Source organism: Sander lucioperca, chromosome 4 (genome assembly GCF_008315115.2).
Source record: "Sander lucioperca isolate FBNREF2018 chromosome 4, SLUC_FBN_1.2, whole genome shotgun sequence".
Taxonomy (NCBI): domain Eukaryota; kingdom Metazoa; phylum Chordata; class Actinopteri; order Perciformes; family Percidae; genus Sander; species Sander lucioperca.
Window position 1 is genome coordinate 26195518 of NC_050176.1, and position 20151 is coordinate 26215668.

At 41.6% G+C, this 20151-nt stretch overlaps 1 protein-coding gene across 3 annotated transcripts in view; it reads left to right on the forward strand.

Moving 5' to 3' along the window:
- Window positions 1-20151, forward strand: part of klhl5 (kelch-like family member 5) — a 51366-nt gene that overhangs the window by 5874 nt on the left and 25341 nt on the right. Inside the window, exon 1 of one of the 3 annotated variants that reach the window (XM_031286013.2) lies at window positions 18289-19453. The exons of the other annotated variants lie outside the window; for them this stretch is intronic. Within the exon in view, the coding sequence (XP_031141873.1) occupies window positions 18858-19453 (596 nt within the window). The 5' untranslated portion in view covers window positions 18289-18857. Of the gene's footprint in view, window positions 1-18288; window positions 19454-20151 lie in introns of those variants that run through there. 3 annotated transcript variants of the gene reach the window in all.

Sequence of the window (20151 nt, forward strand, 5' to 3'; positions counted from 1 at the left end):
TCAACATACTAATGAGACAAGAAAAATACCACTCCAGATCTCCTCTTGCCGACATCTTCATATATTAACTGTGACAAATTTTTATCTTTGACTCTAACATCTGCAGACTATCTCTTCATATGGCCCAACAGTTTGGTTTACAACCAAATACTTGAAAAACTAATGTTATTCCCATCAGCCACCACTGTACTTTAATTTGAATGCAAATTAGCAAATATTGGCATGCTAACATGCTAAACTAAGATGGTGAACATGATAACCTTTTTTCTGTTAATATAAACATGGTAGCATTGTCATTATGAGCATGTTAGCATGCTGACATTAGCATTTAGCTCAAAGCACAGCTGTACATAGGTACTATACAGCCTCACAGAGCCACTAACATGACATAACTACGTTTGTAGACTGCTAAAAACCCCAACATGATCATGATAACTCCAAGTTGAGTCAAGACAACTTTATTTGTATATGAGCATGGAAGTTCATTCTTGATATTTAAGAACAGTATATGCAACTGAATAATACAATAAAAGCTCAAAGATTCACTTATTATCTTATACCTCATCTCACCTCACTCAACCTCTTCAGCAAATGGAGCTGGCTTAGATGTTGTTATGTCATCTGTGAATGGCCTCCTTGATCTTTCTCTGTACGTCCACTGTTTGATGCTGTGACAGCTCATGTCGCCTGTTTTCTGTGTTCATTTAGTCTCTCTTTCGGGGTCCTTGCAATTTCACTTTCCTACTGTTGTGGCATGTCACACTCCAGTTTTCTGCTTCAAGCTCTTTCAGGACTTCCTGTTCATGTTGGCATAGAATTTGAAACAAACACAAAATACACAAATATTAGGCTATTTGTAATGCCTAATATCACATCAAATGTTTTGAAATGTTTTAAGAATCACTACAGCAGTGGTTAAAAACTGAATCGTATATATGTACACATTTTCAACTTTCTTAGTTTGACTGGCCAATCACCAAGGTGGCCAGACCTCCAACTGAATGAAAATGTTGCTACGTTAAAGGTGCTCTAAGTGATGTGACACGTTTTTTAGGCTACAACATTTTTCGTCACATACAACAAACATCTCCTCACTATCCGCTAGCTGCCTTTCCCCTGAACACACTGTAAAAAAACGCGGTCTCTGAGGACAGCTCAGGTTCCACAAACGGCAACAAAAACAAACCGCGCCAACCTGCCCCACGAACCATAACAAACAGTGTTCCAGCCAATAACCGTTGCCGTTTGCCGTTTGTGGAGCCTGGGCTGTCTACAGAGACCGCGTTTTTTTACAGTGTGTTCAGGGGACAGGCAGCTAGCGGATAGTGAGGAGATGTTTGCTGTATGTGACAAAAAATGTTGTAGCCTAAAAAAACGCGTCACATCACTTAGAGCACCTATAACTCCAGGATGTGTAAATAAGCAACTGTTTGCTAAGAAGTTCACCATTTCAACGTGTCAATGTTGTGCTCACGATATGTATGCGCTGCCCTCAGGTGGTCAAAAAAATCAGTTATTGCAGGTTTAATTTTCTCCTTTCTGAGCCTTTTGTATTTAAAATATGCATGTTTAAAGGGAGCCAATGGTGTGCTCATTAACAGTGTATTGATTGTGTCGAAGGTATCTTGAAATGATGGCAAACAAGGAAAAGAAGAGACAAATAGGGAAGAAATAGGAAATTAGGTATAAGTAGTGAGTATGTTTTTTCCATTAAAAACAAGGAGGAGGAAGGGGAGGATGGAGAGCATGGAGATTTAGTGCTGTGTCAGAAGTAAGGCGTCATCTGGCTCTCCAGAGACGAAGCCACTGTGAAGCTTTATGACTCTTTATGGCGAAATTACGATGTTTCACAGAGAGATTATGAGCGAACCTTTAAAGGTGATGAAGGATTCCAGACTCATCCCCCTTGTGGCTCTAATATGTCTGCCTGTCTGTCTCGCTGCCTGTCTGTATGAATCATGGTGCTTTATATGAGTTGTATGTGCACTGAATACAGTGTCTTTGTCTTGTCCCTTCCTGTGTGTGTGTGTGTGTGTGTGTGTGTGTGTGTGTGCACACATATTGGGATAGGCAGTACTTCAAAAGATAGCACACACTAAAGTGGGCTAAAGTGGGGGAAATTTACAGGAAGTGCAGAGCCATCATGGTGCTGCATCTCTTTTGTATCCCTTCATGTTTCACCTTCTCCCTCCCTCTCTTCTCTCCTCTGTAACCTTCTCTGGTGAGAAAATGCCATGTCAATAAAAGCTTTTTAACATGAGGAAAAATCAATATGCTCCAACTGCACCTTTTTTCAATCCAGCCAACTGAACGAATGAGCGGTTCTGCTTCTGCACACAGGGTGGTTGCTCGGTAGAAATGCTGTTTTCTAGCATAGAGAGTTTTATATTCTATATATTGAAATTGAAGTGCAAATCCATACTCTCTTTGTGACTAAAATTAAAATCCTGTTTATGTTGATATAACTTAACATGAACACTTTACACTTGTGGTGTACTTGGTGCTTTATTGGTCACAACTCGCACCATCAACTTTTATTGTCCTGAAAGGGAAAGCATGCTTGCAGGCAGGGATGCAATAAAAATGCATCATAAAAACAATAAAAACACAATAAAAACATACAAACATAGGAGCTCAATAAAATCCATGATAAATAGATGTATTATATACCCACATCAGTTAGTAAGACCAGACATTCAATCTTTCATTGAAATATTCAATCCAAAAGTCTTTGGAATGATCCCTCGAGAGTAAAAGTAATAGTTCCTTTTTTTTTATAAGAGCTGAGAAAGAAATGCAGTCCCTTTATTCTATACACATAAAAGTCAGAACCATTCAGAGTATTTATTAGAAGGATAAACTCACTCAACATTCAGTGCTATATTTGTTGTTTCTGTATTTATTCAGAATTAAATTAAAGATTAATTTTTGATCATTTTTTGATTTTTTGTATTAGAGATAATTACTGTATCAACCCAACTTTGCAGTTCCCCTCAGCTCTACAGAACCTTTTAGTGTCTTTCAGCTCATTGTTTTGGTTGCACATTACTGTACATCACCTGCCCAGCACCAAACAGCAGACAGAAAAAATGGCAACTAATTGGAGCATCTGGCTACAGAGATTCCCCTCAGAAGTAGCTTGAGATCAAGCTTTAGTTTTTTACATTTGTCAGTTGGACACAAACATGACTTTAAACGTACATTATTTAATTTTCTGTCATTAGGGGTCTCTCAAGCAAAGCAATGACAAAAGATGCAGTTTGGTGACGCAGTAAAGTAGCTTGGGATCAGTGGAGTTGTTATCATTGCAGTCAGCTTCTCCAGGTTAGGATTCCTTCAGTGTTCATCATTCTTAACGTTTTTACCGGGAGCCGAATTATCCGCAGAGGTCTCCAAAACAAACGAACCAGGTGATTAAAACTGGTAAAAACCTTAATAAAGCAGTTTTGCGTTAAAAGTCAGTGTTTTGGGCGCCCGTATAGCTCAGTTGGTAGAGCGGGCGCCCATATATAGAGGTACAGTATACTCCTCGAAGCAGCGGGCCAGTGTTTGACTCCGACCTATGGCCCTTTGCTGCGTGTCATTCCCCCTCTCTCTCCCCTTTCATTTATTTAGCTGTCCTGTCAATAAAGGCCTAAACATGCCCAAAAAATAATCTTAAAAAAAGCCAGCGTTTCTCTGACGCTGTTTGGCTCGTCATCGGAGTGGCTGCGAGCCGAGCTGACGCTAACGTTTGCTCAGCTTGTTTCTCTGATAATCTAAGATCCAGACGTCCGATGACTAAAATCCTTCATCTGTTTAAAATATATATGGTTAAAAAAGATCAAGATCTAAAGTGTATCGTAAACATGTGGCTTAAAGCAGCCATATTATGCTCATTTTCAGGTTCATAATTGTATTTTAAGGTTGTACCAGAATAGGTTTACATGGTTTAATTTTCAAAAAAACACCATATTTGTGTTGTACTGCAGTGCTCTCTCTCACTGCTGCAGATCCTCTTTTCAGCTGGTCTCTGTTTTAGCTACAGAGTGAGTCCTCTTTTCTTCTTCTTCTTCTTCTGTACTATCTTTGATTGCACTGCACATGCCCAGTAGCTCAGATGTAGATCATGTCAGCTAGCTAGCTCCATAGACAGTAAAAGAAAGGCTGTTTCTACAACTTCGGTCAGTTACAAGGCAGGATTAGCTGGGAGACTTCTAAATGAAGGCGTACATGTAAGTAGTTCTTTTGTAGATTAGCATGCTAACGCTATGAGCTAATGGTTGCGGTTAGCCTGCTCGTTTCGGCTTGTGACGTCACAAGCCGTGCCGATTTTGAACAGCTCACCCAGAGACTGAAGGCAGGACACATTCAGAAACTGTATCTCACTCTAAACAGCATGGATGGATTTTTTTCAAAGTGTGTATGTGTGTGGAAGTACCAGAGACACAACATAACACCCCAAATCCCAGAAAAAGTGATTTTTTCATAATATGGGCACTTTAAAATGGGATAAAACACAAATTTATGACAGATTCTGGCAGACAACCACAGCGCTGATGTATGCGCAAAGGGGATATGAGGCCACGCTATTGATAAGCAGCTAAATGTTACATACTGTAACTTGAATAAAATTACAGATTACTCTGGGTTTGAAGATTGTTTGAAACATTTGGGATAATGTAAGTTCACAACTCAACAGAATATATAGGTTTAGTAGTTTTTAGACATTTTAATGCAGAAATGTTATATAATATACCTTTAAATAAACACTGATGTTAAAGCTATCCAATAAGCCTCGGTATGGATGGCATGGTGTTCTCAACGCGTAGCAAAAAGATCTTAGGTCCAGACATTAGTTCTCTTTGGGTGGTGTTCCCGTTTATTATAAAGGTAGAAAAAGGGTATTTCACATAAAATAGTACTTCACCCAGTGGTGATTACTAAAATGCTGTGGCTTATTGTCGGTGGAGTGGGTACTCGCTCGGCTACGGTAAGAACCGTGTGTTCCCTGCCATCCACACCTTGCCCTCACTGATTGCCACACCTGTAGATATACCTAATTCACAGTGACATACCACACCCAATGCAATACTCCCCCAAGTGGCTAAAATAAGTATTAACTAAATTAATCTAAACAAAAAAGTGGATATAAATGGCTCCTACAACTGATGTTGCTACTTGTTTGCTGGATGGATAAACAGGCAACTGTTTGGTATCACGTTCGCCATAGTTTATATCAACGACGTTTGTTCGGGATTGTTTCGGTGCCACCATAGGTTCCGCCAAATGTCCCTCATTTTCATTTTTTCATTTTCGTCGCTTTCCTTGTGTTGGTACTCTAAACTCTGGTCGATTCAGGAAACATCCTCCGAGCTAGAACAGACAATCAAATTATATTTATCTTTTTTTTGAGTAAAATTCTCACACACTCGACAGCCATTTTAATTCCAGAGCTTGCCTCCCTACGTACATGTTCCACCAAAACAAGTTCCTGCCTGAGGCTATTTTGCAGAGGCACCGTACCTGCATCCGGCGCTTAGCGCCGCCCATGACGATAGTGATTGGTTTAAAGAAATGCCAATTAACCAGAGCACATTTTTATCATAGAATGTTGTGTGGACTAGCCAGACCTTCCTCCACAGCGCTGTGGCAATGCAAGACTACGTTCACCACAACAACTTTATAAGGTGATCATATGTAACTCTCGCCAGCTCCTAGTATTCATCCTGTTGTGTGCTCTGTGTTTCCCCTGCCATCTTCCTCCTATCATTGCAGGTCCAGTCTCTCTTCTGCCTTGCAGTAACCCCTTTCCCAACTTTTCCATCACCTGACCTTCCCCGCCTAGATGCTCACCTGTTCCTCATTTCCCTCATTAGTCTGCAGTGTATTGCTGCATTCCATTTACCTAAGTCTAAGGTCTGAGGTCGACTTGGAACTCGGGTATTCTGACTTCCCAGTTCAACTTGAACGCTGCCCATTTCCACTCCTTCTCTGCCACATTGTCAATGTTGCTTATGCTTTTGCTTTCCTGCCATCAGTACCTGAACCTAAATCTAAAGTTACCAGTTACCTGTTCCTGGATTTTTACCTGTTGCCTATACCTAACCTGCTCACCAGAACTGGACCTGACCTCTTGGATTTGTTTGACTGTTCAGACTGCCAACCTGTTGCCAACATGTAAGCCTGTTCCTGACCTTTAACTTCATCCTACCTGCTTGCCTGCTGTGTGTTTGTCAGCATTTGAGTCCTCCTCCCTCAGTTGCTGGAATTCACCAGCTGTGACACAGATTCAGAGAATTAAGATTATGAGATTAAAGATATATGACTGATATTTCCCACTTCAGTCACATATTAACACCTGAGCCAGTTCCATGTAGTAGTTAAATAGCATCATGGAGTGATTTGAGTTAAAATTTCACTACAGTCTGAAATGAGTCACTGTTTGTGGATGAAGAGGGTACAGATGATCTAATGTACGTGACTCTCAGTGGTCTGCCTTGCTGGTGGTTTTGTTTTGTGGAGGTTTGTATGCATTATTTGTGCTGTGATGACCCTGCTATTTGTAGAGCTTGTTAAGCATACACTGTAAAAGCTTGATAAAGATGAACAGATTTCTCTCTCTTTCTCTACCTGGTTTGTAAATTGTGTGGTATTTCTAGAGCTGAATATTCTTGTCACGTCTTGTAGAGCAGCTTGTACAAGGAGAATAAAATTAGCCTGATGTTGTAATGGAAGGTGGTACACACACACAAACACGGTTTCTCATGCATGAGAGCAAATGTCATTTTAGGAATTTTATTTTAGGATAATGTTATTCATGAGTTTGTTAGAAAAGGAGCAGCAAGCAGGTGTTTTCGGAGAAAGCCAGTTGGTAGATTTGACATTTCAGTGACATTGGCTTTTTCTTGTTTTGTTCTTTAGATAAAATAAATGTCCTATGATTCAGAGAATGCAGGTTAATTCTATATTGTTAATTGTATTTGTTTTTTGGCGTGGATAATTATAATCATACATCAGCAAGAACATTCAAGCCATTACAGGTTGATTAACATTTTATCACCCATCTCCAGTATCTCTTCACACACACACACACACACACACACACACACACACACACACATGCTCTTCTGTCATCCGATGATTTCATTCTCTCACTCTCTCAATAAACCAGATGCAAGCTCCCTCATGCTAAAATATGAAGTACCAAGGGCCAGTTATGAGATCATAAGCTGCAGCGTTAGCGTCCTCTAAATGCCCCCCCCCATAATCCAGTAATTCCCGACAAGATCTCCTATCTGTTCCTCCTTGTCATCGGTAACACGACCTCTAAATCTTATCTTATCTTCCTTTCCTGCACTTAGCCACATACTTCCTTTTGAATGTTTTAAACCAAACAGTCCACAGTTTTAGGGGTTTAAATGGAAGTAACCTAAGCATGAGAATAATTTCAAACCACCCTTAAATACTCTCTAAAGGAAAATTTCAATTCTTATAATTGTGACCATTTGACTGTGGGTCATGCTAAACGTGTACATCGTAACAAACAATGAAAGCTTCCAAAAGCTTCCCAAATAAACTTAAATTTTACATTTCTGGTACATTGTCTTGCAGGATGGTCCTCTGCTACTTTTCTTTGTCTTTAATCCTCAATTCGATTTGTCTATTTCCTCAACTGTGTACTCTGATTTGAATAGTCAGCTATCAAAGTGGAATAAGTCATTCTTGTAATATTCCACGGAATAACCAGCTATTGCACTTTTTTTTGTCCTTAGAGGACAATAACAGAAACAAACCTGATCTCAGTTGCTACTTCTTAGCATGCACAGATGATACATCAACAGCGTCCCACACCCTCACACATGTAAAGATATCAGTGTGTTCAGATAAACATGCAGCTGTTTGGTTTGTGGCTAGTTGCCACTGTAGATCCATATACAGCAAGCTGCAATAAAAGTTAATCCAGGGGGCTCGTTTCTGTATGTATATTCAGCTGTTTTTAGAGATGAGTGTTTGAAATTTTGATTTATGCAACATTGAGATTTATCTGGAAAGCTTTAGGACATACATTGTTTTTGAGTGTTTTCCGAGTCCTTACAATGGAGGTGGGGAGTGGAAAATGAGCATGACCCAGTAGTCAAGATGGACACAATTATGTGAATAAGACCATGTTTGGAAAATACAAGACTTTTTTTTGGATTGAGTTATTTTTGTCATTTAATTTGTTTGTGCGACTCCTTTCCTCTCAGTTTGCCGATCATCTACTTCTGTTCCAGTGATTTCCTGCATTTACTCATTTGTGGTCTACTGGTAATCTTTCTCTCTGTATGAAGGATGTCATTGCAAAAATGTCTGAAAGCATGTAAGAGGCAGTTTTGTCTTTTCAATAATGCATTTTCAGATGTGTATTTGGTCACTGGTTATACAGATGTGATAATACTGCCAGCAGCAAAAGGAATAATCAAAAGATACTGATGCTGAACGTGTGAAGGAGAGGGTCGCCTCATGCTGGCTGCTCCTTTTCTCGTCCATCCTGTCTCTTTTCTTTCTTCTTTAGAACGGCCAAAATAAAACACTGAGGCTTCACTTTCCGACACTCACACCAAGTGAAGAATTGATGAACAATTGATCTAGTGTCTGGCTGACTAATTACTTTAAGATTGTGACTGGTGGGCCGTGATTGGTTTAATAATTGGGCTGACATTCAGGCATAGGAGCAGCCAGAATTGTACTTATTGATCGCTATTATGGTGGTTATATGCCTGTCTTGAAGCTGCTGTGACACTGTAATTCCTGCAAAGGATTAATAAAGGATCTATCTATCTATCTATTATATTATTCATTGATTACATTTTAATTCTCCTCTTTTACCTGTCTCATTCGATTTCTCTCTGTATATGCCCGTTCTGTTCCTTCTGTGTCCCTCTGTCGTCTCATAGGTGTATGGATCAATGATCGGTGGGAGGAGGGGGTAAGGTGACCTTCCTTGGACCAACCAATCTGAGAGCTTGCTGGATAGAGCGCTGCCTCAAATAACAGTAGAATCTTTGTGTGTGTGTGTGTGTGTGTGTGTGTGTGTGTGTGTGTGTGTGTGTGTGTGTGTGTTCATTACGTTCTCTTCAGGCTTCACGCACCTTCTACCTGTCATTAGTCATTAAGTCATTAGTCGTTAGAAGTGACGGCTAGGTTAAGGTGTGGGCTGAGACCTGTATCCATTAAGGTTAATGATAGTGCATGCCTCCAGGAAATGTAAATAAATAAATAGAAAACCCACAAAAGTGACTTAAACCTATCCTGTGTTGCAAGAATATGGAGGTGTTTAAGACGACAAAATGATGGTGACAGAGAGCTCAACGCAACCTTGATGTGCATTAATTAATATTCTTATATTAACTAGCTTAGTTTTGCATTGCCAGACCTATCATCACAGGCTGTGGAGTAAGGTCTGGGATAGGAGGTTGTTTGTAAATGGTTTAAAGAAATGCAATCGTCTTGGGTGGCGCTAAGCTCCAGACAAAGCGATGGTGGCTCTGCAAAATACTCTCGGGAAGGAACTTGTTTTGGTGGAACATTTTCACCCCGCAAAAGAGAACGCAACATAAAATATTAACTGTTGACACAATACAGTAACGTGCGCTATTTAAATTAGCTGGATATATGGTTAAACTTAATTTGCTCTTACCAGTGTATCGCTGTGTGTATTTTGTCCATAGCAATCCTCTCCATCAGTACCAAAACATCCAAGTTATATAGTAAATGCCGTAAACATATTTTTGTAAATCTTTACAATCATTCCCCAAAAGAACCAAGCAGGCCTGCTTTATTGCATGATCCAAATTTTCTTCAAAACTTTCAAAAAGCCATTTTCAGTGTGTGGCTTGCTAGCTCGAAGTTGAACGGGATTTTGAGAACGGCAACACACAGATGTCAATGTTGTCCAGTCCCTCCAGGATTTCGTGGCCTTTTTTTTAGATTGTTGCGGCCCAAAATATCTGAATTTGTGGCAGCTTTTGTAAAAAACTGAGCTAAAAGTTGTGAAGTCTTTTGTATTTTTGCGAGAGTTGCGAGAGACAGTGAAAATTGCAGAGAACCAACTGGAAACAGCAGCAGCTTTCAGCGACTCAGAGTGAAAAATCGTTACAGCGGACTTTGATATTAAAATGTATACAGGTTGGAAGGACAGTCTGAAATGTTTTGCACGGTCTTTCGCTGTACGTTTTGTTGGTAAATGTGAGATGTTGGAGTTACACACGTCTCGTCTTCATATGAGAAACAAGGAAATTAATTCGGTGACGTACGTTTGTTATGTCAACCCGTTCTCACTCCTGCTTGGTCAGTGGTTCTCAGCGTCACATGCTGACGTAAAGTCTGGCACGTGGGACTGCTGTGATTGGTTGAAGTCGCTGGAAACTTGGTTTGGTCAAATTTGCGGTAAAGTTGCGGTGATTGGTCAAAATTGCGAGTCGCACTGAATTCATGGTGATTTGTTGAATTTGCATGAATTGTTGCGATCGCGACATCGCGATTTCCTGGCGGGACTGTTTATAGCCTCTTCTGCTGCCCTCAACTGGCAAAACAATTCAAGAAATGCTGCTTTAAGTTGCTGTATAAAACGACTTGCTGAACAAAATGTTTTTGAACATTGCAAAGTCTCTGACCTCTAACTCAAGTTGTCAATCATATTATAAATATTTCACTTATTTGGAGAAACTCTGACATGTAGTAAGGAAAAATAATCTCAACGTGATCTTTCAACCTGAACACAAACGCCACAGAGATGTGGCCACAGATGTGTATCATTAAATTAAATTTGTAAAATCTTGTTCAATTCTACTTTAATGGATGTCTCAGTTTTCTTGAAATTTCAGTTAATGTTTCAAAGCTTTTAGATCCGTGTATCATCTCAAATAATTACAGTATTGAGGGACTGATGGTACCAACATCTCTTACCCCCCCCCCCCATCAAACTACTTGTCACTTTCTCTCTCTCATTTCCATAGGAGCGATGGGCTGTGATTGGCCTGTGGCAGCAGGGCAGAGTAAATTATGAAGACCTCTTTATTTGGCCGGAAATGTTCCCTCTCTCTCTTTCCATCACTCTATCCCTTGTGTTTTCTACTTCCTCTCCTCTCTCAACACTCAGCCAAATTAGGAAGAGTGAACAGGATAAGAAGGTACTGCAGGAGAGAGAGAGAGAGAGAGAGAGAGAGAGAGAGAGAGAGAGAGAGAGAGAGAGAGAGAGAGAGAGAGAGAGAGAGAGAGAGAGAGAGAGAGAGAGAGAGAGAGAGAGAGAGAGAGAGAGAGAGAGAGAGAGAGAGAGAGAGAGAGAGAGAGAGCACTTTGCTCTCTTCCACCTGCCCTGCAGAGAGGCCTGAGTGCATCATGCAAGAGCAAACACACTTGCTTTATACCTAAGAATAGATAATATAGTGTGTGTGTGTGCAGATGTATGTGCTTGCAAACTAAAGAGAGACCAGTTGAGTGTCATTAGAGAGCTGTTAAACTGCCAAATGGGTGAGGGCGGAGAGAAAGGAAGAGAGAGAGGAAGAGAGACAGTTACTGACGGAGAAAGAGTAGAAAGAAAAAAATTAGTTGTTTTCATGTCCATCAATAATTCAGGATGTGTATTATCTCCTGTTGTGTGCAGCTGCAAACTTCATGCCTCAGCGATTTCAGCAGCAGTAAACAACCTGAGCTGCATGCGCGCGCGCGCACACACACACACAAACAGAAGGAATAGTGATCGTTTGTGTCATTTTGCACACAGAGGTGTAATTTATGTAAATATGGGATTCTTGCTGTGAGCAATTCTGACATCTAAAAAATAAGTGGGTGGGTTATTAGTGTACTTTTTTTCTCGTTTGCTCTTTCGAATCTACCAGCACCTACTTAGCGTAACTCTACACTGCTCTTCCATAAAATATAATTGCACCATCTCTTTGTGCTGATGGTAGCTATCTTAATCTTCTGACTTTCTCTTCTCCTGTAGATGACTTTGGTCTTTAAAGCTGCTCTAATTAATATTTTCATATTAACAATGGACCAAATGACTATGCCTAATTAATGCAAATGTTGCTCTGTGTCTGCACATGTGTTAAAAAAAAAAAAAAAAAAAAAAAAAGACAACAGTTTGTAAAAAAGAATCTGTTTCTGCAGGTTTTAAGGGGACATAACATGAAAAACTTTTTCAGTGTGCACATACATTTAGGTATCTGGAGTGTCTACCAACCCACAAACTGTTAAATAAGACAACCCCAGTCAGTTTTTGTGGTCTGCCTAGAGGGTCAATACAGGTATATTCAGATAGACCATATGAGAAAAATAATGTTAATGTTTTTGAACATTAAACCATGTAAAAATGTTCTAGTAGAAACCCAAAATACAAACATGAACCTGAAAATGAGCATAATATGTATCCTTTAAGGCTGAGCTTAATCAAGTCAAGTCAGTGTGTTTAAAGAGCATTTAAACACAAAAAAACAAAACATGCTGACCAAAGTGCTGGAAAATCAAATACATTTAATCAGGCTGTGTTGATTTACTGGTTAAAATAAAACTGAGTGAGTAATGTTAAGTATGACGTGAAGTTGTGATGATGAGATTTAAAAATGGCAATAGATGGAGAAGACTTGACAGTGAAGGATGAGCTGTTCCACAGTCTGAGAGCAGCAATGCAAAGGGATAACCCTCTTGGTAACAGTGAGGAGCCTTGCTGCTACATTTTAGATGGGCTGTAATGAAAACAATAAGGAGGTATATTCTTTAGCAGTAAATATATTGTTGATATTATTGGATGGATTCAAGTAGCCATTGTTATATTTGCTGCTGGTGCTAAAGGGCTCAGTGCGATTTGTCGGGGGTCATATAATCTCATAACATCTTCTCACAAACTTCTGTTTGTCCTGCAGCAGCAGAATTACATGTCAGAGTTGAACAGGTGCACACAACAAGGCCAAATGTCTGGCCCCAGCTGATTAATGGCTGCCTCTGCTCACAAAAGATGTATATGTTGGTGTGTGTTTGGGCGGAAGCTGATATCACTAGGAGTATGATTAGGCTCGATGAGAGCCAGAAGCCATTGCCTTTCAGCTACAACTACTCCCATCATCATCATCATCCTCCTCTTCACCCTCTGGGGTTGCTAAATAGATGCACAGCTTGACAAATGTGGTTAAATATGGCAGTTTGCATCATCCGTTCTCCCTCCCTTTTTTTCTACTCTTGGGCAATTAGAGAAACCAGAACTATAAGCCAGACCATAGCCATTACGCGTTTTGTGTGTGTGTGTGTGTGTGTGTGTGTGTGTGTGTGTGTGTGTGTGTGTGTGTGCTTTCTCTGTCTTGTAGGGAAATTACATCTTTTTCTCTCTACGTTTGTGTTGAATAAAACATGGCAGTAAAAGTGTGTCAAAGTCTCAGAGAGACTCTGTGCAGAGAGAGACAGATGGAAGGTTGGAAGGTTTCTGCTCCAATATATGATCAGATAGAAAATGTGCATGTACCTCCCTCTGTCAGTGAAAAGTGTAGATGTAATTGTGGGCAGTTTGGGTGTTTCTTATCCTTGGCCGCTCTGTTCCCATCTCTCGGCTCACACAGGCTTTCGTTTTTCTTCTCTCTGACTCAATGTCTGTCTTTCTTGCTTTCCCTCCCACTCATTACAGTCTGCTGTACCTGCGCTCAAAAACCTCCTACTAGTCGCACACACAAGACACCTAATTAATGCAGGTCTTTCTCACACAGTACATCCATCTCTTGAAGGGGGGAGAATAGCAAAATAAATGAGAGAACAAGGGTAATGGATGGGAGAGAAGTGGAGGAGGAAATTAGTAAACGGACAGAGGAGTTTATTACAGGATGTGATCAAAAGGGGAACAGAAAAGAAAAGCCAGCATTAAAGAAATGGACTTGTCGCTCCACTGTTCAGTGGGCTGAGAAACCGTTCGCTCTGATTGTGGTGAGATTGAATCCTTGTGAACTTTAACGCATAGTTTTCTGTCTGATGCCACAAGAATGTGATGAAAAAAGGGAGGGTGGGGAAAGAGCAGCAATATAAAGAATCTTAAAATTTGCTGATGACTAATGTTGAGTTTCTTTCATTGCTTCATCTATTCTATTAGTTACTTCTCAGGAAACTGGGACAACATAGTCCGTCTAGATCTAAAACACACCCTGAATGCAGATAGAGCCCAATGCACAGTCTAAAACTAAAATTGGTCCTCACAAACATAGACATACACGCACACACACGCATGCACGCGCACACACGCACGCACGCACGCACGCGCACGCACGCACGCACATACATACATACACACACACTTATAAACACATGCTAATACCTTGGGTCTCCTTCCACCCAGCAAGCCTTCTTGCCCACGTCAAATTAATTTATGTTCAATAACATTGAATAGTGTGCCTCCAAATCAATTTAATTGCAATCACACACACGCACACAAACACACACACTCACTCCTTCTCATTCATATGTTGGGAAGATCTGAAGTGTTGATGTGGAGAGGTAATTATTTGCTTGGCCAGTCTGAGCCTGCTCTGAGTCTCAAGGACAGACTCGCCTGCAGCTACAGTACAAACCAATACTGTGATTACACAACGGAAACAGGCAGTGAGCATGTGTAAGCGTGTGTGCATGTGTTTTTGTCTGTGTGTCATGAAGGGGCTGTGACTTGAATCAAAGTATGTCCTTGTATTTTTGTGTGTATGCATGCAGAATGTATAGTGGATATACGTGTGTGTGTGTGTGTGTGTGTGTGTGTGTGTGTGGGCTTTGCACAAGTCATGATGTGTGTATGCCTGTGAGCCTATATAGAGCAATGGCTCGTTCCTGTAGGTCTCCACCTCAGGGAATCGCAGCCACAGTCTCACCGTTACATGAACACACAAACACACAAACACATTCCCTTGTGTGTCACAGTATAATAGCAGGAATGGGGAGCAGGAAATTGAGGTTGGGAAGGAGACTGGTGAGAAAAGGGGAGACTGCGGGTGGGGAGGAACAGAGGGAAGAGAAAAAACTGAGAGAGAGGAGGGAGAGAGTTTGAAAGAAGGCCATTGGAGGATGAACATCAGTCATGAGAGATAAGCTGATCATCACAGACAGGCCAAACAGATAATGTTTCATTTTCTGGCCCCTTAAAATCTTTTTACGACAACTCTCACCAGATGACTGCTACCAGTTTTTATTTGGCTCTGTATTTGTATTTGTGGGAGTTTGTGTGTGTGTATGTAGTTGAATGCTTATAAAGTGAAAAGCGTGCTTAAATGGGATTGCATGCTGCCTTTTGCGTATGTGTACGTGTGCTTTTGTGCATGCATGCTGGTATATGTGAATGCACATAAACTGGATGATTATTGAGTGTAAAGTGTGTGTGAATGGGATTTCATGGTATAATTTTCTTGAATGTCGTGTTTATGTGCTTGTGTATTTGTGTGTTTGTGTGTGTGTTTGTGTGTGTGTGTGTGTGTGTGTGTGTGTGTGTGATTGTGTGTGTCTAGAGTGCCGTAGAGCCGTAAAGCTGTGCCGGAGAGTTTTGAGTGATAGCTTTGGACTACCACAGCCAGGAGACCAATAACAGTAGGCGGCTCAAGGAGGCTCCTGCCAAGTGACCAATGATTAGATCCAACCGAAGGAGACCAGAGCTGAATCATGGCCGATCATTCCTCAGCTTCATTCCCCCTCAGAGCCCCATTCCCACCCTCCCCCAGTAACAGGGCAGCATTTACATCGTGAGTGTTGCAGAAATGCATTGGTTTACTCTCTGGGTCCTTAGTTTCTTTTAGAGTTGTGTTCACTCTCCATGTGTGTGCTCTGGTTGGAAATAATAAAGTTTGTTCTGTTGGTGTTTTCATAAAAAATCATCCAAAACAGCTAGATGTGTAATGGGTAAAATATTGTTCCTCTGCTCTGACCCTTTGTTATTTCTTTGACTTAATGATACTGCAGCTTGTTTTCGTGCCTCCTTGCAGACTCAGCTTGTGTGTGTGTGTGTGTGTACTGTATGTGTGTGTATTGACTTTTTGTATTGATCAGATAGAGCAGCGGGGTGGTCCTACACTTAGTTGTCAGTACATCCTGAAACTGAAGAAAAGCCCTGTGTTTCTCAGAATCTGGCAAACAAACGCGGTAAAAGTTAAATCGGCCGTATTCATCTGCTCCGTTCAGTCATTTTTCCATGGTATAAAATGAGTCCCCCAGACTGGCTGTTAGTCTGCGGGCCAATTTATGAGTAACACATCTCCCGTCTGTGTAATTCACAAACTGACCTCGGCTGTCTGACTTATTGATTTTTTTCTAGAGTGGGGCTCCTAAAGCATCCCTCCCCTCCTGCTGGTGACTCCATCCAGAACACACTGTGTGCCGGCTCCTTGGCACCGGCACATCCTGTGGTCGTCCCAGGGTTACTGGGGAAGGTGAGGAAGGCTCTGGCTGGCTGGTCTGCTGCTGGTCTGCTGGGTGCCATGGCTTCTGAATGGGGATGGCTCCCACAGGACCCGCTCCCACTGATCATTACTGTCTATGAATAGCTGCTGCATTGCAGATGGAGGGAAGAGAGGGAGGAGAAGGAAAGGTTGACGGGAAGGAAGTGTTGTCATGGGTGGAGAAGAGCAAATGGTTTGTGCAGAAGCAGGGAGTGGGGAATAAGGAGGTGTTTTGTGCGCATGTGGGGAGGACAATTTCATTTTCAAGGACACTCAGGTCCCCCAATGTGGTGATTCGAAGCAATGCCAGAAATCTTTCTGTTTTCAATATCTGCTTAAACATCAAAATTGGTACGTATTGCAGCCAGGTTTCTAAACAAAGTGTGATTTTTAGGAGGCAAAAGGACAGAGACGGAGACTCACAGAGAAAAATGTGTTGGGAGGAGTGAGTGAAGACAGCCAGACAGGGCAGAAATGAAGATGATAAAGAGGATGTGTCCACCGCCTCATTACATTTCAGAGTCTTTGATTAACATGTAATGATTGCTGCAGCTTCACAAACCTGCATGTTCACTCACTCTGGCATATGCACACACAGTCACAAAGACACACGTTTTTATAGGAGGACATTGCATTTATATATTCCCTGGAGACTGTAACCTAACCTTAACCAAAACTGCACACTAACCCAATCCTAACACTAACTTTAAAGAAAAAATAAGTCATAACCCTAAAATTGAATGGTTTACCTCATGGGGATTTTTCAGGTGAATCCCAATGGAACTGTGTGAACAAATTTTTGTCCCAATTGAGTAACACAGCTAAGGATGCAACTGGTGATTATTGTAATATTAAGAGTAAGAAAATATTTAAAAAATGTCTTGTTTTGTCTGGCCAACGATTGAAACCCAAAGACAAATATAAAAATACTATAGAAAAGCAACAAAGCTTTACACTGGAGAAGCTGGATCCAGAGAACATTTGAAGTGTTTGCTTGAAAAATAATGAATCAATATAACAATAAATTAACAAAAGTGTTGGCAATAAAGCTGAGACAATTCATCAATTAGTCAATTGACAGAAAATCAATCTGTAATTATTTTAATAATCAATCAATAGTTTGTCATTTTTCAAGCAAAAATGCAAACATTCATTGGTTCCATTATCAATTTTGAGATTTGATTGGCTGATGTTCTTTGTTTTATAGTAAACTAAATATAAGTTGACTTTTGTTGTTAGACAAAACATGCAGTTTCAAGATGGACTTTAGAAAATTGTGACAGGCATTTTACACTATTTTAAAGACTTGTCGTTTCAGCTCCAAACTAGTCTTGCATTGCAAGACTTACCTCCACAGCGCTGCGGAGTAAGGTCTGGCCCCTCCACATACACTCCTGGATAGGAGAAAAAAGCGGTCTTGGTTTATTTGGATTTCTTTAAACCAATCACAATTGCCTTGGGCGGCACTAAGCTCTGGTTGCAGCGATGGTGGATCTGCAAAATGGTTTTGGGAAGGAACTTCTTTTGGTGGAATATTTGTAGGCCTACCACGCAAAAGGAAATGCCACTTACAATATTAAATAAAGTTAACTGTTAACACAATACAGTGAGCTATTTAAATTTGCTGGATACATAAACGTCATTTGCTCTTACCAGTGTATCGCCGTGTGTATTTTTTCCATAGCAAATCTCCGCCAATCGGTCCCAAAACGTCCCAGTTAGATAAATGCCGTAGTAAACATAATCTTTGTAAATCTTTACAATCATTCCCCGAAAGAACCAAACAGGCCTGCATGTTGCACAATCCAAATTTTGTTCAAAACTTGCCATTTACAGCGTGTAGGTTGCTAGCTCAAGCTTGTTGTGGTTTCCCGAAACGCACAGAGTTTTGCGAGGCGAGGGACATCCGGCGGAACATCTGGCGCTGCCGGATTATCCATTAAATTAACTGTCGTCGATCCAGACTAGACACACCCAAAGAGAAATATCTCCCCCCAGACTAGCCTATGCTGCCAAAAAGATTGACTGGGTTTCATCTAGGCTATTATTGCTTAATTGTCTGGCCTACTGAATAATGATGATGATGATGATGATAATAACAATAATGATCATTCCTCTCTGCTACAAAATCCCTGTGGCCTGCACTGGCAGAAATGTGACATTAACGAGTCCTTGTAGCAAATGTTTGTGGTTTGATTTGTGCATAAAAAAGCTTTGGCACTCACGTTAAAACTCTGTAGACCTCCCTCTTTCACTCTCTCTCCCTCTCTCTCCCTCTCTGTCTGTTCATATACTCTGCTACATTCCGCTCACTACATCTAGTCGTCGTTAACGTGCGTGCGGTTGCCAGGAGAGACGCGCGTACAGTTGGCTACAGTGTACAGCTGTAACGGCAGAGCGGTAAGGGCTCTCCCCCGCCATTTCCTCTTGTCAAGCCGTGGAATGTCGAGTAGCGGCTCGGGCTCTTCCTCGCGGAAGGAGTTCGATGTGAAGCAGATCCTCAGGATCCGATGGAGGTGGTTCGGTCACCCCGCTGTCCCTCCGCCTCAATCCCCGCCGCTTGGAGACTACTTCGCTGGGAGGAGAGCGGGCGGCATCTCAACAGACGGACCTTCAGTAAGCGGCTGTAGCACCTCGAATTCAGCCGGTGCAAACCCCAGCGCCGGGGGTCACAGCGGGCTGGTCGCGAGCGGCAGCGCTGGTTCTAACCTGTGTAACAGCAGCAACAGAAAGTTTGCTGATCCGGCGGGGAGTCGGGGCGGTGGAGCGGCAGTTGGAGCAACGGGGAGCTCCTGTCCTCGCTCCTTTAGCCAGCCAGAGTGCAGAAGCCCCGCCGCGGCGTTGTCGTGGGTCTCCCCGCCGCTTCATCGTCGCTCCCATCCGGCGACGAGCATGGATCCCCCTGGCGATGCCCCGGTGCCCCAGCTGGAACCCGAGCCACTCGCTCATGTCGGGGTTGAGGAGGAGGCGGTGGCACCGGCAGCGTCGGGCACCGAGGACAACAACAACCACCCAGAAACCGACTCCAGCTCCTGCAGGTAGGAGGGGCGGTTTGAGTGGTCTTTTTCGGGACCACATAGCTAAAACTAAAGTTGTAGGTCAAACTGTGTAGCCTACAGAATAAAGTCAGTGAAATTAACAAAACACACTCCTAAAAAGTTAGGGCACTGGTAACCGGTTGAGTTAGCCTGGCTTTTACAGATACAGAAAGCAAATGTGTTAATTTGATAATCATTATATTCTTCTTTATCATATTTAACCACCCTTTTATAGTTCTGGCATTACGTTTTTGCCACTTTACAGTCATATGCATCATTACTGGCAGGTGGAAACTGTGAATATCCTCCTCCTGAATATACTGTAGAAAAAGTAAATAACTAAGCAACTCACTAAGCAAGAGGCGGGTCAGACAGTATGCAGCAGAGGGCCACTCATACAGATTATTGACAGAAAGAGGGAAAGATAAAATGATGACTGAGTAGCCTACCTTTGGGACAGCATGTGGTCCACTGATTTGATTTCTCCCCTCAACCTCCTAATGAGGCTCCACCAACCAGGCTCTGTTAGAAGACAAACACAAATGCACACTCTTGTGAATATTGGATTTTCAGAGTCAAATTAACAATATGACTCCAGGGCTGAGCTCCGCATGTAGCAACATACTGCACTTGACATTTGTATTGTTTTGTCTTCAGTGACTGATTTCTCTTTTAGCTTGTACTCACAATCCTCAGTG